Consider the following 20,489-nt stretch of genomic DNA (forward strand, 5'->3'; position numbering starts at 1 on the left):
AAGGAGATATGTATATACTGTAACAAACAGAACAGTCAAAACGCAAAAAAAGGCTTACCTTATTACCATTGTTGTACATGGCCACCAGACAGAGCACATGGTACATGTGATTACATTTCCCTAATTTTCCAACCAGATCTGATCGTATTCCTTTATAATTTAGGACCCCCTCATATCCCGAAGCAGTGACCAGACGTTCCATGCAAATAGTACAATCCTAAAAGGAGCAAACAAAAGCCTGAAAACCAGTATTGCCTTTCATAGCAGTTTAGCCATAGAGATGCACGGCAGGTACATATAAAATGTCTTTATACTGCATGCTGTCCTCCTCAGATACATGTCCATGTCAATTCAGATCAGTTTCCCAATGACATTAGGATGGCTAGAATACATAAGCATCAATGGCATATATTTCACAGAGGAGGTCACTACAGTTGCCCGTTCTGGGTTGGGGGTTCCCTTTTGGTGGAATATGGCAGCACCAGTAAGGGTGTCTCATTTTAACTTTTTGCTCTACAATCCCTTACCTGTATGTATAATCATGATTTAAAAAAACAGCACTATTTTAGTGAATTGATTTTAATAACGACAGCATTATCATTTAAATGGAATATACAAACACTGAGGAGTTAGAGTCACTTCCCCTGACATAGCTGTTTTGGTAACTACTTGCAATCCCCATGCAATCCAAACCCTTTTGGAGCATCTTTACATTGTGCTATTCCTCTATTACTCCTAATAAACATTTATGAATAAATGTACAACTGGGTGTGACCAGTTGGGGGGGCGTGTCCCAGCAGAGTCTGGCACTGATTGGACAATGTCAGGCTGTGCAGGGAGACACCCCCAACTGGTCACACCCAGATATAATTTATTCATGAACTTGTAGCCAGAATAATAAAGGAACGTTACTACATAGAGTGATACAATTACTCACTAAAACAACATGTCAGGAGACAGATTCTCTTTAAATAGGAGCTGTCTCCTCTCCGGACATGTCAGTTTTAGTGACTACTTACATTCCCCATGTAATAACAATTTTGGGGCATCTATTCCTATGACTCCACGTTGTGCTATTCCTTTTTTATTCTTTCTAGAAGTTTATGAATGAGTTACTAGCAGTTTGCAATGAAGGCCCAGATGGGTGGGGTGCTTCTTTGCACAGTCTGACGCTATCCAATGAGTGCTGCCACTGTCAGACTGTGCTGGGACACACCCTTAATTGGTAACACCCATCTGGACTTCCATTGCAAACTGTTAGTAATTCATTCATAACTTCTAGAAGGAATAATAGAGGAATGGTACAACATAGAGTCCTAAGAATTAGGCCGCATTCACACATACGTGGATTTTCACAGACCACGGTCCGTTAAAACCCGGCCTGCCATCCTGCTGAGTGCACGGCGTCATTGGTTGCTATGATGCCGTGCGCTTCGTGCACTCAGCAGGACAGGTTTTCATGGACCGTAGTCTGTGAAAATCCACATATGTGTGAATGCAATTAATTACTAAAAGAGGCAAGTCAGGAGAGGTGACAACTCCTCTTTAAGCTGAATTTTACTGACTTGAATAAGGGTTTGATTGGCAGGATTGATGAACTCCAGCTGCCATACAATACTAACCTCATCTGGCGGTGACTTTACTTTTTGGATGTATCTTCGCACTACTTCTTCTGGGTTCTTACCTAAAGTATTTAAGATGGATGATTTAAGTTACTTGAATTTGCATATTATTTACTAAATCAAATACATATACACTTCTGTTCTCTGTGCTGGCAAGGGTGCTAATACATGTAGGGTTTTGCGTTGCCATTAATATGCATTTTTGAATACCATATGGATTTCTGTGATCTAGATATGCAGTGCCCCAGAGGAGTACTGCAAATGGTTAATTACTACTAAAATGGTTAATTTAATGTTACTGAGTTAAATGTTGTGATTTGTTGTCAAAGCACTTATTTCTTTATGCACTATGTATACCTAATAGCAATGTATGGGCAATATATACAGTAGTTAGCACTGGCAGACCTGGTTAGGTTTCCAGGGTGATGTACCAGGCCTGCACCCTGGTTAGTAAGGGAGTCTTAGGCCCCTTTCACACGAGCGATTTTTCCACGCGGGTGCAATTTCTATAGGTCATTGTAAATGAGTGGTTTTTTTCACGCATCAGTTGTGAAAAACGCAGCATGTTCTATATTCAGCGTTTTTCACGCAGCCCTGGCCCCATAGGCCCCTTTCACACGAGCGAGTTTTCCGCGCGGGTGCAATGCGTGACGTGAACGCATAGCACCCGCACTGAATCCTGACCCATTAATTTCAATGTGTCTGTGTACATGAGCGTTGTTTTTCACGCATCAGTTCTGCGTTGCGTGAAAATCACAGCATGTTCTATATTCAACATTTTTCACGTAGCCCTGGCCCCATAGAAGTGAATGGGGCTGCGTGAAAAACGCATTGCATCCGCAAGCAAGTGCGGGTGCGATGCGTTTTTCACTGATGGTTGCTAAGAGATGTTGTTTGTAAACCTTGAGTTTTTTATCACGCGCGTGAAAAACACATCAAAACGCATTGCACCCGCGTGGAAAAAACTGAACAACTGAACGCAATCGCAGACAAAACTGACTGAACGCACTTGAGGCAAACAACATCAAGCCTCAAGCTGCGGTTGAAACAACAACCCAAACCGCGGGCAACTGTATGCGGCTCCCAAGGAGTCACGGCCAAAACCGTGGCCGTGACACTCCCACCCCTCAAAGCCCCCCCCACCAAAAAAAAACACGTGAGGGACTCACACAAGGGGATGGGAGAAGGGGACGTCCACTCTCAGACACTGTTCCCAAAAAGTCGCTGTCAGCTGCATCCTCTCCCAGCACACAACTCAGCCAGTCCGACGAGGCCTGCAGCCCGCACCAGCGACACAGGGGGGAGAACCACAGAGAGATGAACGAGGGGACTCTCCACACACGTCCCCACTCCAGTCGCTGCCAGCAGACACTCCTAACCAGCACGCAGCCGGACCACTTACAGAGTGCTGCCAGCAAACGACCAGAGATGGGAACATGGAGAGGGACGAGGGATCCCCAACACGGACACGGAAGGTAAGGTGGCTGGGAAAAGCCACCAACCGTGCCGTTAACGGTGATCCCCCTGGAACGCTCTCCCTCCGGAGAACGCGCATGCAGGCCACAAGAGGATGGCACTGCATGCTGCAACCTCTTTCGTAGGTGTGCACCCGCACACCAAACAAACACACCGGTGCCATAAAATCAAGGGGACGCCAAACGAGGCAACGGTGAAGGGATGGCGGGGAAACGCCACTCACCGCGCCGTCAGAGGCGAAACCCCCAGAACGCTCTCCCTCCGAAGAGCGCGCATGTACCCCTTCCGCAGAGGGCGGTACATGCTTCACCCTCTTTCGAGGGCAGGATACTCCCACCCCTCAAAGCCCCTCCCAACAACAAAAGGGGAAGGTTGGTGAGGCACAAAAAACAATGGGAGGGGGGGAGGGGAATGACAAACAAGGAGACACCAACACGGACACAGTGAGAAAGGAATGGCGGGGAATGCCACTCACCGCGCCGTAACCGGTGATACCCCTATAACGCTCTCCCTCCGGAGAACGCGCATGCACCCCATCCGTAGATGGCGGTACATGCTGCCCCCTCTCTCGAGGGAAGACCACGTGAGGAGCCGTTGTGGTTCATACTGTCACGGCTGAGGATGGGGGAAATCCTCAGCCGTGCGATGCCAGATGATGTTATGGCTGCTCGGCCAGGACAACAGGATTAGGGAGCAGGTCACCTCCTACAGCGTCCCTAACCTGACCCTAACTCCTAACTGCACGGGATGACCTTTAAGGTAGGAGGACCCGTGCGCAGGAACCTCGGATCCCTGTCTCACCCTCCGGCAGGTCCCTGGACTAGGAGTCAAGGTAAGACGGCCTGTTCCTACTGGACACGGAGGAACAGGGGTCTCACTGGCCAAGCTGCAGGGAAAAGGGGAACACAAACAGACTTACGGATATGGCAGGTGAACTATCCGAGTTCCACCTACCTGCCACAGCCTTGCTGACTGGATCCCTGTGCAAACAGGAATCCAGATCCATAAGCTGCACTAAACAACATAGGAAAATCCCAACAGACCATCACATAGACATCACACATAAAGATGAACATAAACTTAATGTGACATAATATTTATGAACCACAAGGGTGGCTCTCACTGGCAGTTGGTAAACACAGGCGGCTGCTCCAGCAAAGCATGGCTGAAGCAACCTAATGAGCCATGCCAAACATCAAGGCTATATAGGCCTGAGGCCACACCCAATGGTCAGACACACCCAGTGACATCACACACACTGGGAAGGGAGTTAACCCTTCCAGCACCACAGGAAAGGGAAAACACCAACTTAAAGGGAAAGTGTCCAACACAACAAACTGTCATGGTCTTACCTTCTTGCTGTTCTCCTTCGTTTGACATGTGCTGGCGGCCATCTTGGTTTCTGGGTTTCTTGTAGCCTTCCACCCTGCGGCTCCTCCTTCCCACTGGGAGGAGCTGGATGCCTAGCTCATATATATAGGAGGTCTGTGGCTTCAGTTCCTTGCTTGGTCCTCTTGTGTTCACATGCTTCTAAGACTGCTGCTGCTTCTGGTTCCTGATCCTGGCTTCGTCTGACTACCCTGCTGGTTCCTGATCCTGGCTTCGTCTGACTACCCTGCTGGTTCCTGATCCTGGCTTCGTCTGACTACCCTTCTGGTTCCTGACCTCTGGCTTCGCAAAGACTCTGCTCGGTTTCACCATCCGTTTGGACTTTTGCTTTACAGCTTTATTTTCAAATAAGCCTTCTTATTTTCACTTATCTCTTGTACGTCTGGTTCATGGTTCCGTGACACTAGGACCAAGCCATGAATTCTGACGGTACAGGGCCATCCTCGCTACCCACGCTGGTTGCCAGACTTGATCAGCAGGATCACCTGTTGGGTCGGTTCGCTGTGGCGTTGCAAACCCTGCTTGAACGCACGGCTCATTTCGCTCCCGTTGCCGATGGGTCGGTTGTCGCTCCTGGGCTCGCTCCTACTGCCGCTCCGGTTGTTGCGCCAGAGTCTACCCCGACACCTGTTGTTGCGCCTGCGGTGTTTCGGGGTATGACCGGTTCTGCCCCTCTTCCACAGCGCTTTGGGGGAGAGCCAACTCAGTGCCGAGGTTTCCTTAACCAGGTGGGCATTTATTTCGAGTTGCTGCCACATGCCTTTCCCACTGAGAGATCAAAGGTGGGCTTCTTGATCTCGCTGCTCTCGGACAAGGCCTTGGCCTGGGCCAGCCCTTTATGGGAGAACAACAATCCGGTGGTTGCCGAGTTTTCCGGTTTTGTTGCTTCTCTTCGGAAGGTATTCGATGTGCCGGCTCGTGCTGCCTCTGCTGCGAAGCTCCTTATGTCCATCAGACAGGGTTCACGATCCGTAGCTGAATACGCCATTGATTTTCGTACCCTGGCAGCAGAGGTGGGCTGGAATAATGAGGCTCTGGTCGCTGCTTTCTCTCATGGTCTCTCGGATGCCTTGAAGGATGAGGTTGCAGCTAAGGACCTACCAGTTGAGCTCGAGTCTCTTATTTCTTTCCTGATTTTGATTGACACCAGACTCAGGGAGAGACCTTCCTTTAAGGAGAACCTGCGGAGGTCTTCTAACAGATTGGTGCCTACGTTTGCTGTCCCACCCGTGCCTCCCTCTCCTCCCACGCCTCCTGGGGATGACTTGTCTGGGGGTGAACCCATGCAGCTGGGGTTTGCTCGCCTGTCCGAGGGGGAGAGGGCACTCCGGAGACGCGAGGGCCGATGCATGTACTGTGGTCTCGGTGGGCATTTTCGGTTGGCATGTCCGAACCGTCCGGGAAAACGCTCGTACCTGAGATCCTGTCGGGGGCAGATCTTGGGTGGAGTCTCCTCGTCCCCGGTTTCCCGTGTTGACAAACCACTGATCACTGTTGTCCTCTCCTGGGTCGGGGGCTCGGTGACGACCCAGGCGTTGGTGGACTCTGGTGCTGGTGGTTTGTTCATTGATAGTGTGTTCGCTGCCGCCAATTCCATTCCTCTGCAGGCTCGAGGTTCCCCACTGGCTCTTGAGGCGATAGACGGCAGACCCCTTCTGCCGCCACACGTGACTCATGAGACCCTTCCAGTGGGGATAGCCATTGGTGCCGTTCACAGAGAGTCGGTCTGCCTCCAGGTTATTTCGTCTCCACACTACTCGGTGGTCTTGGGGTACCCCTGGCTCCAGAAGCATAATCCGACTTTCGATTGGAGATCGGTCGAGATCCTCTCGTGGTCACCGCAGTGTGGGGCTAGTTGCATCCATGGGTCTGTCAAGTTGCTGTGTACTTCCTCGGACTCTCTGTTGCCTCCTGAATACGAGGAGTACCGGGATGTATTCGATAAGGTGCGCGCGGTTGCCCTACCTCCGCACCGCCCATACGATTGTGCCATAGAGTTACAATCTGGTGCCGTTCCTCCTCGTGGCAAAGTCTATCCACTGTCGGTAGCGGAGAATGAGGCCATGGAGGAGTACGTGAGGGAGGCGCTTTCACGCGGACACATTCGCAAATCTTCGTCCCCGGCAGGGGCTGGATTTTTCTTTGTGAAAAAGAAGGGCGGTGAGTTGAGGCCTTGCATCGATTACAGGGGTCTCAATCGCATCACGATCAAGAACGCTTACCCGATACCCTTGTTTTCCGAGCTGTTCGATCGCCTTAAAGGGGCCACGGTCTTTACCAAACTCGACCTGAGGGCGGCATATAACCTGGTAAGGATCAAGGCGGGCGATGAGTGGAAGACCGCGTTTAACACCAGGACCGGTCATTACGAATCCTTGGTTATGCCCTTTGGGTTGTGCAATGCGCCCGCAGTCTTTCAGGAATTCATCAACGATGTTTTCCGTGACCTGTTGCAGCAGTGTGTGGTGGTCTATTTGGATGACATCTTGGTATATTCTGAATCCATGGAGGCCCACATTCTGGATGTCAGACGAGTGTTGCAACGGTTACGAGAGAACAAGCTGTTCGGTAAGCTTGAGAAATGCGAATTTCACCGATCCCAGGTAACCTTCTTAGGTTACATCATTTCCGCTGAGGGGTTCTCCATGGATCCTGAGAAGGTTTCGGCTGTCTTACAGTGGCCCCAGCCCAGTGGTCTTCGTTCCCTGCAGCGCTTTTTGGGCTTCGCCAATTATTATCGGAAGTTCATCAGGGACTTTTCCATGCTGGCCAAGCCTCTCACGGATCTGACCAGGAAGGGCAGTAATTCCCAGGTCTGGCCGCTCGAGGCCATCCGAGCTTTTGAGGCCCTAAAGTCCGCCTTTGTGTCGGCTCCGATTCTGTCGCATCCCAACCCTGGGTTGCCCTTTGTCCTCGAGGTGGACGCGTCTGAAACGGGAGTAGGCGCCCTTCTGTCTCAGCGTAGAACACCAGAGGGTCCTCTGCTTCCTTGTGGGTTTTACTCCCGGAAACTGTCTTCCGCGGAGTGCAACTATCAGATTGGTGACAGGGAGTTATTGGCCATCGTGCAGGCCCTTAAAGAATGGAGGCACTTGCTCGAGGGTTCGGTGGTTCCGGTTCTAATCCTGACGGACCACAAGAATCTGACCTACCTTTCTGAGGCCAAGAGATTGACACCACGTCAGGCCAGATGGGCTCTGTTCTTGTCACGTTTTAATTACGTGGTCTCCTACCTACCCGGTTCCAAGAACATCAGGGCGGATGCCTTATCACGGCAGTACTCCGAGCTGTCCAGGGAGGAGTCGATTCCGACTTCGGTCATACCTCCGAATCAGATCCTGGCCGCCATTCGCACCAGCCTGACCTCTCCCCTGGGTGAGCAGATTTTGGCGGCTCAATCTGGTGCTCCCTCTGGGAGACCCAACGGCAGATGTTTTGTGCCTGAGGAGTTGCGCACTCGGTTGTTGCGAACCTACCATAACTCCAAGACCGCGGGGCATCCTGGAAAGAATCAGCTGTCCTGGGCTGTTTCACGTCTGTTCTGGTGGCCTTCCCTACGTTCCGACATCGCCGCATATGTAGCGGCATGCTCCGTTTGTGCCCAGAGTAAGTCCCCTCGGCACCTTCCGTTGGGCCTTCTGCAACCCATAGCCACTGGGGAGCGCCCATGGTCACACCTGGGGATGGATTTCATTGTGGACCTCCCTGCATCCCGAGGCCATACGGTCATTCTCATGATTGTGGATCGGTTTTCCAAAATGTGCCACTGTGTTCCTCTCAAGAAGTTACCCTCTGCACAAGAGTTGGCCACGATTTTTGCCAGGGAGGTCTTCCGGTTGCACGGTTTGCCCAAGGAGATTGTGTCGGATCGGGGGAGTCAGTTTGTGTCCAGGTTCTGGCGCGCCTTTTGCTCCCAGTTGGGGATTCATCTCTCCTTCTCCTCGGCCTACCACCCTCAGTCCAATGGGGCCGCAGAACGATCCAATCAGGCCTTGGAGCAATTCCTTCGTTGCTATGTCTCCGATCACCAAGACAATTGGGTTGACCTCCTGCCTTGGGCTGAGTTTGCCAGGAACACGGCGGTGAACTCTTCCTCTGGGACGTCTCCCTTCATGGCCAATTATGGGTTCCAACCTGCCGTGTTACCGGAGGTATTCTCTCCCCAGGATATTCCGGCTGTGGAGGATCACCTTTCCGTCCTACGTGCTTCTTGGGTACAGATCCAGAAGTCCCTTGAGGTCTCTGCGCAGCGCCAGAGACTCCAGGCTGATCGCAGACGAGCGCCTGCTCCTTCCTACCAGGTCGGAGACCGTGTATGGTTGTCCACCCGCAACCTCAACCTTCGAGTGCCCACTCCCAAGCTGGCGCCTCGCTTTGTTGGTCCCTTCCGAGTGCTTCGCAGGGTAAACCCGGTAGCCTATGCCCTTGCGCTTCCTCCTGGCATGCGGATCTCCAACGTGTTTCATGTCTCCCTGTTGAAGCCACTGGTGTGTAATCGTTTCACTTCCTCGGTTCCTCGGCCTCGTCCGGTCCAAGTGGGCAATTGTGAGGAATATGAGGTGAGCAATATCCTGGACTCACGCCTGGTCCGCGGTCGGTTGCAGTTTTTGGTCCATTGGCGTGGTTATGGTCCAGAGGAGCGTTCCTGGGTTCCCTCCGCAGATGTCCATGCTCCTGCCTTGCTCCGAGCCTTCCACGCACGCTTCCCTCAGAAACCGTTTTGTGCTCCGCGGAGGAGGGGCCCTTGAGGGGGAGGTACTGTCATGGTCTTACCTTCTTGCTGTTCTCCTTCGTTTGACATGTGCTGGCGGCCATCTTGGTTTCTGGGTTTCTTGTAGCCTTCCACCCTGCGGCTCCTCCTTCCCACTGGGAGGAGCTGGATGCCTAGCTCATATATATAGGAGGTCTGTGGCTTCAGTTCCTTGCTTGGTCCTCTTGTGTTCACATGCTTCTAAGACTGCTGCTGCTTCTGGTTCCTGATCCTGGCTTCGTCTGACTACCCTGCTGGTTCCTGATCCTGGCTTCGTCTGACTACCCTGCTGGTTCCTGATCCTGGCTTCGTCTGACTACCCTTCTGGTTCCTGACCTCTGGCTTCGCAAAGACTCTGCTCGGTTTCACCATCCGTTTGGACTTTTGCTTTACAGCTTTATTTTCAAATAAGCCTTCTTATTTTCACTTATCTCTTGTTGTACGTCTGGTTCATGGTTCCGTGACACAAACACACTGTGGTTGTTGCCGCAGGCAACGACATGGGTGGCAACCGTGTCCTGGGAGTCAGCCCCAAGGCCGAGACACTGCCACCACATGTACACAATGACAAACGTTGCCACGGGCAACCACAGTGCAGGAAAGGTGTCCGTGCACACCACACACTACACAGAGTGCACACAGACAAACGACAGTGCATACATACACGCACACAAACTCCAAAGGGACCGCACACATACCTGTTGTCCGCGGCAACCGCACTTGAGGCAAACAACATCAAGCCTCAAGCTGCGGTTGAAACAACAACCCAAACCGTGGGCAACTGTATGCGGCTCCCAAGGAGTCACGGCCAAAACCGTGGCCGTGACACTCCTTCTGGCTTCATCTGATCTCTGTGCAGCAACAGGACCTGTGGTGACGTCATTCCGGTCATCACATGGTACGTCACATGATCTTTTACCATGGTGATTCACCATGGTAAAAGATCATGTGACGTACCATGTGATGACCGGAGTGACGTCACCACAGGTCCTTGAACTATAATTAATGCTCACCACAGGTCCTATTCAGTAAAGGGGACAGAAGGAGATGCCGACATCGCGATCAAGTGGATTAAGGTGAGTTAAATGATTTTTTATTTTTTTTTAACCCCTCCAGCGCTGTTTTAGTTTGCATTCTGTATTCAGAATGCTATTATTTTCCCTTATAACCATGTTATAAGGGAAAATAATAATGATCGGGTCTCCATCCCGATCGTCTCCTAGCAACCATGCGTGAAAATCGCACCGCATCCGCACTTGCTTGCGGATGCTTGCGATTTTCACGCAACCCCATTCATTTCTATGGGGCTTGCGTTACGTGAAAAACGCACAAAGAGGAGCATGCTACGATTTTCACGCAACGCACAAGTGATGCGTGAAAATCACCGCTCATGTGAACAGCCCCATAGAAATGAATGGGTCAGGATTGCGTTCACCTCCCGCAACGCATCCGCGCGGAAAACTCGCTTGTGTGAAAGGGGCCTTAGTAGAGCAGAGCTACAGACAGTGATGGTCAGTTCGCAGTGTTCGCCAGCGAACACATGCGGGCTGCCATCTTTAGGCCCCTTTCACACGGGCGTTGCGGAAAAAAGTGCGGGTGCGTTGCGGGAACACCCGCGATTTTTCCGCGCGAGTGCAAAACATTGTAATGCGTTTTGCACTCGCGTGAGAAAAATCACGCATGTTTGGTACCCAAGCCCGAACTTCTTCACAGAAGTTCGGGCTTGGGTTAGGTGTTCTGTAGATTTTATTATTTTCCCTCATAACATGGTTATAAGGGAAAATAATAGCATTCTGAATACAGAATGCATACTAAAATAGCGCTGGAGGGGTTAAAAATAAATAAAAAAATTAACTCACCTTCTCCTCTTGTTCGTGTAGTTCCCGGTCTCTTCTTTACTTCTTTAATGATGAGCTGTGGGCTAAAGGACCTTTGGTGACGTCAGATCACATGCTCTAATCACATGGTACATCACCGTGGTGATGGACCATGTGATTGGAGCATGTGATCTGACGTCACCACAGGTCCTAGCCTATAGTTGATCTTTTGAGAAGTAAAAAAGAGACTGGGAGCTACGCGAACAAGAGGAGAAGGTGAGTTAATTTTTTTATTTTTTTTAACCCTCAATTGATCACCTACTAAGCATTCTGTATTCAGAATGCTATTATTTTCCCTTATAACCATGTTATGAGGGAAAATAATACAGTGAATAGACTGTCACCTAGCAACCATGCGTGAAAATCGCACCGCATCCGCACTTGCTTGCGGATGCTTGCGATTTTCACGCAACCCCATTCACTTCTATGGGGCCTGCGTTGCGTGAAAAACGCAGAATATAGAGCATGCTGCGATTTTCACGCAACGCACAAGTGATGCGTGAAAATCACTGCTCATGTGAACAGCCCCATAGAAATGAAAGGGGCGGTATTCAGTGCGGGTGCAATGCGTTCAACTCACGCATCGCATCCGCGCGGAATACTCGCCCGTGTGAAAGGGGCCTTAGGCCCCTTTCACACGAGCGTGACGGATTAGGTCCGGATGCGTTCAGGGTGCGTTCAGTGAAACTCGCACTATTTTGCAAGCAAGTTCAGTCAGTTTTGTCTGCGATTGTGTTCAGTTGTTCAGTTTTTTCCGCTCGGGTGCAATGCGTTTTGATGCGTTTTTCACGCGTGTGATAAAAAACTGTAGGTTTACAAACAACATCTCTTAGCAACCATCAGTGAAAAACGCATTGCACCCGCACTTGCTTCGGGATGCAATGCGTTTTTCATGCAGCCCCATTCACTTCTATGGGGCCAGGGCTACGTGAAAAACGCAGAATATAGAACATGCTGCGATTTTAACGCAACGCAGAACTGATGCGTGAAAAACAACGCTCATGTACACAGACCCATTTAAATGAATGGGTCAGGATTCAGTGCGGGTACTATGCGTTCACGTCACGCATTGCACCCGCGTGGAAAACTCGCTCGTGTGAAAGGGGCCTTAGTAAGGTAGACTCACCCGTCCGGCGATGCACAGGTAAGCCCTTACCTGTGCCTGTGCCGGGAGGCGGTCTGAAATCAAATGCGGTCACCGGGAGCAGGCAGTTCCGAGATCAGCCCGATGAAGGCCCCCAGCGGCTGTTCTCGGAACTGCCTGCTCCCGGTGACCGCATTTGATTTCAGACCGGCTCCCGACACAGGCACAGGTAAGGGCGAGTCTACCTTACTAAAGATGGCAGCCCGCATGTGTTCGCTGGCGAATTGACCATCACTGGCTACAGACAAGACCTACATGTGCAAGATCTTGCAGACTAGGCCCAAGTCCAGAGAACCTTTCTCTCTGAGACTACAGCCGCCAGAAAACCAAGTTTGCCATCAGGGTACCCCTGAAGGAAAAAGACCAGCCATCTTAGAAGGTTCAGAACCATAAAGGCCGTACAAGATAAATGTCAGTAAGATTTTCGCTTGTTTATGGCAAGAGACTCTACTGCTGTGGAAAAGGTTAATTGCCTCAGGGACCTGCCACACGGTCTGGCCATTCAGATCTAAATTCTGTGTCCCTCAGCCCAGGAACTGTAGAAAGGGTTAACAAGAACAGCATAGAACTCCTGTGGTTATTTGGAGAGACTGCAAAGTGTCCTTAGAAAGAGAGTCAGGGATTACTACTATTACTGAATACTGTGATATACTTTGGAACTGTGCCTTTTGCTGCTATATGTACTAATACTTCCATCATTGATTTAGCAAAAACTTTATTGCAACCCACGGGCCTGATTATTGACTCCATCATCCATGTGCCAGCCCTGCATCGGTACTCCTGCCTGCACATACAATCGTCATTTATCACCTGTCCACAGAATAGATGATGTGTATGATAACTGGGTGACCACTGCTGAGACCCCCGCCAATTACAAAAATGGGGTCCTGTGTTCCCTGGTCCTCTTCAATGCATGACTGCAGTGAGGGGGAGCTTGAATGGAGCAGCAGATGAACAAGCTTGCTGCCATCCATCCAGAGTCAATTGCACTGACACAGTTATCTTCATCAGTTCCATAGACTTTAATGGTGTAATGGTCATGCAGTGAGGAGATATGGTGGGCACAGTTCTCACGATTGTGGGGTCCCCAGCGATCAGGCACTAATCAACAATCAAGTGGATGGGTGATAACTGTTCATTCTGAGCAAACCCCTTTAAACAAACCTGAACATAATACTCTAATTACTAGAGATGAGGGAATTTCACCTGATTCGCCGAATTTAAAAAAAAATGTTGCTTCGTGACAAATTACTTCGTCACAAAGTGCATTATTTTGTAAGTAGTGGGTGCAATGACAGGGAGCTGCGATAGCGCCGCCCCCCGTCATTGTACCCGTCAGATGCTGCGTTCATACATGATTGCGGCATCTGAGTGTAAGAACAGTGTGAAATTAACATAAAAAAATAATAAAATTAAATCAAACTTACCGCCTCCATTTGCTCGCGACGGGCCAGCCGCCGCCATATTGCTTGAAGATCTGGAGCGAAATCTTGCACGGCGTGAGATTACGTCAATGCACCAGCCGGCGTGGTGACGTCATACGTCACCACGCACAGGATTTCGGCCGAGATCTACAATCAAGAGGGCGGCTGGTGGGCCGTCGTGAGCAAATGGAGGGGTAAGTATGAATTTTTTAGTTTTTTACACTATTTCAGATTAAATCGATTCGCTAACACGAAGCACGAGGAAATTCGGCTTTGAGGCGAATCGAATTTATCCTCAAATTCGGATCCAATTCCACTTTGTGGGATTCGATTCGCTCATCTCTAGTAATTACCCAAAAACACAAAAGGCATAAGCGGTTTCAAGAAGCATGCATTTTTCGGATGCATTTTCAGTATATAGAGTCATAGGGGGAGATTTATCAAGGATCGGCGAGTGTCTTGATATTCCTTGCACTGCTGAAGCATGTGCCTAATATATGTCGAGGAGCACGCCTCATTACTCCAGAATGAAATCTATGGCAGCTCGGAGCTGCTATAGACTTCTGTCATCTTCATTTGCTCCTCAAAACTGGCACAAATGAAAATAAATGCGTTGGGTCCTCTGGCCCTGCCCCTCTCTCCCCAAACCCACTTTTTGGGAATGTTGCAAGGGCGGTGTTTAACATGGTGTTTGCGACTTTTTATTCCACTCCTAAGTGCTCATGCAGACGACCGTATGTATTTTGCAGTCCGCAAAACACGGATCAGCAAAAAATATGGATGGCGTCCGTGTTTATTACATATTTTGCAGAACGGTCCCTAATAGAACAGTACTATCCTTGTCCGTAATGAGGACAATAATAGGACATGTTATAATTTTCTGCGGAACTTACATACGGAAACGGAATGTACACAGAGTAACTTCGGGTTTTTTTGCGGACCCATTGAAATGAATGGTTCCGCATACGGTCCACAAAAAACTTTGACCCATACCTGGTTTTGGCTCACAATAAATGGAAATAAATGGAAATAACTGATCAAATAACTGAAGTGTCAATGTTAAGTAGCCCCAAGGGCGCACCTACAGGGGGGTCCAACGGGTCTGGACCCCGCCTAGAACTATTTTTTTTTATTTCATCACTCAGGGCCGCACCGCCGATCGCCACAGGCAATCTAATTGTGGGCGGTGGCCGGGCAGCAGCAGGAGGAGATGAGCGCTTCCATTGTGGAAGCGCTCATCTCCATATTCGTCTGTATCACCGATACAGATGGCTGAGCTGCGGCAGAGCAGAGGAGAGAGAGGCATCTCCCTTCTCCGTTCTTCTGATAGGCTGCAGACACTAGCCTATCAAAGGCCGGCTCAGGCAGAGCAATGACGTCATTATCATCGCGCCGCCTAAACCGGGCAGCATACAGCGCGGGACACAGGCCGGAAGAGTCCTGCATCGCATCGCTGACAGCCGCATAGAGGTAAGTATTAGTGTTTTTTTATTTATTTTTATACATGGCACAATATTGGAAAGAAGAACCCTGGGGGCAACTAGGGGCATTTCTTACTGGCCCATTTGGGGGGGCATCTGGGGGCATTTCTTACTGGCCCATTTTGGAGGGGGGGGGGCATCTGGGAGCATTTCTTATTGGCCCATTTTGGAGGGGGGGCTCTATGGGGGCATTTCTTACTGGCACATTATGGGGGGCACTATGGGGGAGAGGAGCACTATGGGGGCATCTGGTGGTACTAAGGGGGTATTTTGTACTGGCACATTATGGGAGGCACTATAGGGGAGAGCGGCACTATGGGGCATCTGGTGGCACTATAGGGGCATTATTTACTGGCACATTATGGGGAGGCGCTATGGGGGGCATCTAGTGGCTCTAAAGGGGCATTTTTTAATGGCACATTATGGGGAGCACTATGGCATCTGGTGGCACTAAGGGGGCAATTTTTACTGGCACATTATGGTAGGCACCATAGGGGAGAGAGGCACTATGGAGCATCTGGTGGCACTATAGGGGCATTATTTACTGGCACATCATGGGAGGCACTATTGGGGAAAACGGCGCTATGGGGCATCTGGTGGCACTATAGGGGCATTATTTACTGGCACATTATAGGGGACACTATTCTGGAGAGGAGCACTATGAGCGCATCTGGTGGCATTAAAGGGGCATTTTTACTGGCACTTTATGAGGTAAAGGAGCACTTTGGGGGCATCTGGTGGCACTGAGAAGGGGCATTTTTTACTGGCACATTATGGGGGCACTATGGGGGAGAGGAAAACTATGGGGGCATCTGGTGGCACTAAGAAGGACGATTTTTTTACTGGCACGTTATGGGGGCATTTGGTGGCACTAAGAAGGGGGATTTTTTACTGGCACATTATGGGGGGCACTATAGGGGCTTTTTTTTTTTACTGGGGGGCACTATGGGGAAGAGGGAGAGGAGCACAATGGAGGCATGTGCTGAGGGCACTAAGATGGGGTATTTTATACTGGCACATTATGGGGGCACTATGGGGAAGGGGGAGAGGAGCACTATGGGGGCATTTACTGGGGCACTATATAGGGGTATTTTATACTGGCATACATTATGCGGACATTAGCTCAACTGCGTGCACTAACAGGGGGTATTTCTAGTACTGTCATAAGGAGAATTATTACTACTAGGGGGCATTATGGTGAGTTTTACTACTTTACTACTGGGGGGCTATGGAGAACATGATTACTAGTATGGGCACTATGGGGGCATTATTACTACCAAGTGTGCTCTGGCAGAGAATTATTTCTATTGGTGGGATTTTGGGGAGCACTGTTACTTTGGTAGGCACCCTGGCAGAGTATCAGCTTAGCACAATTATTTTTGGGGGACATTATGTTTATAGTATTAGTGTCAGGGGCACTATTAACTGGGCGCAGTTATTTATTTACAGCACTGTGCACCAATAATTGTTGAAGGGGGCACTATCTGTGTGGTACTAGAATTTTCAGGGGGACAGTTTCTGCAGTATAGTATTGGGGAGCACAGTATTGGGGATGGCAGGATGGGGTGTTCAGAAGATGTAAGGATGATGGAAAAGTGGGAAACTAATGTCTGTTTGTCAATCTCTGCAGAGATGAGAAATGGCTGGAAAATCATCATGGTGGTCTGGTCTGAATGGAGAAGATAAAGAAAGAGAACGTCTACAACAAAGGTGACATCACTGGATGTAAGAGGTATGGGGCGCTATGTAGGAGAGGAGATGCTCCGGCTGCTTCCCTGCTATTTGTAGAAGGAGGATTCAGAGCTGGGCAGCTATAAGCATGGTGGTGGCTGGAAATGGGGCGGAAGCAGGCCACAGGCGGGTGGCGAATGGTGGCAGGAACCACAGGCCATGAGCAGGATCCGGGGAGGGAGGGGAGGAGCTTCCTGGCTGCAGCCTGCTGTTGTCTATTGTATAATGTGAAGCAGGCAGTTCAGCCAGGGTAGGCATCCCCTCTCTGTATGATGTGTAGAGACAGGCTCCTCCACCCGGACCTACACACCTTAAATATCGCGCAGCTCCTCCTCCACTGCCGCGTTCAGGACTAGGAGGGAGGAAGTGAAACTGCAATAGCTCCTGCCATGGAGCTATGTGGGGGGCAGTGTGTGAAACAGAACTGGATAGTGATTCCAGTCACAGGGAGGGAAGAAGAAGATGCAGCAAAAAAGTCCAAATGGATCGCTGGATCCATTTGGACTTTTTTGCTGCATCTACGTCGGGTGTGAACACAGCCCGTATCCGTGCAGAGCAGGTCAGAGCACCCTTACCACTTGAGAGCTGGACTTTGTTCTATCTACAAGAGAAGAAGAAGAGTTTGAGTACAGGAGCTTTATGTTGGGGCCCGGAGTATTGAGTACAGTGTGTCTATGGAGGATGAGGGTGAGACTCTTACCTTCATCCTCAACAATAGAATTTCAGCTGTACGGTGTTTGTTTGGAGTGGCCTATTATATGTAGGAGGGGCTTATAACAATGGGGGGGCCAAACAATTTTGAACCTCGGACCCCCCCAGGCTAAATTTCTGGGTGCTCCCTGAGTCGCCCAGTACTCATATAAATGATATCAAGTTGCCCTACAGGCTATGATCATAGGCTCTGTTTTAAGGAACTTTTAGAGGGGAGTCCAATGTTTGGGATCCTCATCAAGTCGAGATCAGTTACAAAGAGCGTCTCTCGCTTTGGATGACCTGTCCTGTCCTGCATTACACAGACAATCCTCTGATCTCAATGTGCACTGTGTATGCTGCACATATTTTGTTATATTAAGCTTGAATTAGTAATTACGATACTTATGCGATGTTTCATTAACCTTTGATTTAAGGAGGACCTGTTGTCCGTCATGACATATCTGTTTTAGTACATGCTTGCATTCACCATGAAACAACAATAATGGAGCATCTTTTATTATAATTCTGGGTTGTACTGTTCCTCTGTTATTCCTCCTACAAATGTATAAATAAATTGGAAATTGTCCGTTACCATTCCCCTTGTCATAGTCAGCTGGGAGACTGACACTGTCCGGACTGACTGAATTATGTCAGACTGTGTATGGACACCCCCCCAACTGGTAAGACTCAATTGTCAATGTATTCACACATTTCTAGGAGGAATAACAGAGGAACAATGCAAAGTTCTATGAAATGATGCTCCACAATTGTTATATCATGGGGAATACAATAATGTATTAAAACAGAAGTATCTGGAGAGCTGACAGGTCCTCTTTAACAATTACCATCAAAAATATGTTTAGGCAAAATTCCCCACTTCAACTCCATATGTTTTTGACACCTACTTTTCTTCAGGTGTTTCTTTTTGGTCTTTCGACAGATGCCACTGATGCCGCTCACAGGTTTGATGTCCTCTTTGTTGACAGGAGGTGGGTGCAGTATAGGTTTAGGGGCTCTGGTTAAGCACACAGGCAGTCCAGCTGCACACATCAGAATACCAGTCATTCCTGACAAAAGAACAAAAGTTACATGACTAGGACCTCCTACTTGCTTCCAAACCCAGTGACGTCACAATCAAAACCAAACAAATTACTTAGTCATCTACTCTCTAAGGTCCAAGTCACACTTCTCTTCCATCTCACCAAAGTTCTCAGTGTCTTCATGGAAGGGGTGGACATGACAGAACAGAAGCTGCAGAGTTAGGGCGCATTCACATCACCGTTTTGTTTTCCGTTCTTCTGATCCATCAACAAAAACAAAAAAACGATTCGTTATTTTGAGCATTAATTATAATCAGTTTGGCTCAGTTTGACCCAGAATTTGGCTCAGTTCCATTAGAGATTTGTTATTTTAGACCTCCTCGCAGGACTTTTTCTCCTGTATATAATAACGTAACCCTGACAGAACTAACAAAACGGAAGCAAACTGATCATAACTGATGCTTAATAAAAGACAGATCCGTTATTTTTAGCGCAAACTGATGCTAACTGAGCATAACTGATGCTGAAAATAACTGATCGTTTAAAAAAAATAAAAAATTCTGTTCTTCTAATCAGAAGAACGGAAAACAAAACGGGGATGTGAATGTGCCCATAGAAAAGCATGGCTGCTTTCTTCCAAAAACAGGACCACATCTGCCCATGGGTGGTATCTTGTATTGCATCTCAGCTCCTTTGGAGTCAATGGGGCAGATCTGCAATACCGCACACCACCTGTGGACAGGTGTGGCGCTGTTTTTTGGAAGCAAGCAGTCATGTTTTACTAATCCTTGACAACCCCTTTAACAAATTTTGGGGAAAGGTCATGGGAGTGGAGGAAGGGTAAGTATTCTATATATTTTACTGGCACTGTTATGTTAGCCCTAATGTCGCCACCATACGTTACATGAATTATATGCCAAAAAATGTGTGTATGTATTGCTTTGGAGATCTTCTGTGGACATGTTCTTTTTATGATACACTCCTGTGTGAGCCTATTTTTGGTGCTATGCATTAAAGCGTTTCTTTACATGGGACATTGTGAGACACTGTAAAAATAAAGTGTAACCCCGACGCTCCACTATAAATACCTGAAACGCTTTATGATGCTCATCTAATGAGATTTACTGCAGGTCAAAGGGCAGAGATTTTTGTCTGATTAGTTAGAAGCATCTGTCTATTCACAGGCCACAGAGACCAGAGAAAAATGGGAGACCTTAGGCAACGTTCAAACAGTGACAAAAAATGCCCACTGAGAATGGCAAAATGGTCTATTTTTAACGGGTATTTTTTCAATGATGCCTTTCTGAGAAATGGACATCATAGACTTCCACTGTTCTTAAAAAGGCAGTGTGAATAACCCCATAGACTGGCATTGTTCTTAATCAGACATGTGACGGCCGTTAAAAAACAGCCATCACACGTTCGTTTTCCACTGTCCTGTGAATGTGCCTTATTGATACAAGCATGACCATGAGAGACTGACTTACTACAAACAGATTGGACTTAAAGGGGTATTTTTGTTGCTAGAAGTTATCCCCTATCCACAGGAAAGGGGATAACTATCAGATCAGTGGGGTCCTACCGCTGGGACCCCCACTGATCATGAGAATGGGGGCCCCGTGTCCCCTGCAGCCCCCCTGAAATGAACGAAGCGGCAAGTCACACATGCATGTAGCTGCTCCACTCATTTCTATGGGAGTTCCGGAGATAGCTCAGTACAGCGGCCATCCCTGGAATTCCCATAGAGATGAATGTAGTGGTCACAGAAATGCCCAACTGGCCGATACGTTCATTTTAGGGGGGCTGCAGGGGGTATGGGGCCTCCGTTCTCGTGATCAGTGGGGGTCCCAGCGGTAGGATCC

General features: G+C 49.0%; 1 protein-coding gene across 1 annotated transcript in view; it reads right to left on the reverse strand.

The window, feature by feature from the left end:
• The window catches only part of DTX1 (deltex E3 ubiquitin ligase 1), a 74,580-nt gene that overhangs the window by 2,608 nt on the left and 51,483 nt on the right, over positions 1–20,489 (reverse strand). The window contains exons 4-6 of the mRNA XM_040420267.1: positions 18,493–18,654; positions 1,623–1,684; positions 59–217 (exon numbers count right to left, since the gene is read on the reverse strand). Coding sequence (XP_040276201.1) covers positions 59–217; positions 1,623–1,684; positions 18,493–18,654 — 383 coding nt within the window. The remainder of the gene's footprint in view (positions 1–58; positions 218–1,622; positions 1,685–18,492; positions 18,655–20,489) is intronic.

Source organism: Bufo bufo, chromosome 2 (genome assembly GCF_905171765.1).
Source record: "Bufo bufo chromosome 2, aBufBuf1.1, whole genome shotgun sequence".
In the NCBI taxonomy this organism is placed as follows: Eukaryota; Metazoa; Chordata; class Amphibia; order Anura; family Bufonidae; genus Bufo; species Bufo bufo.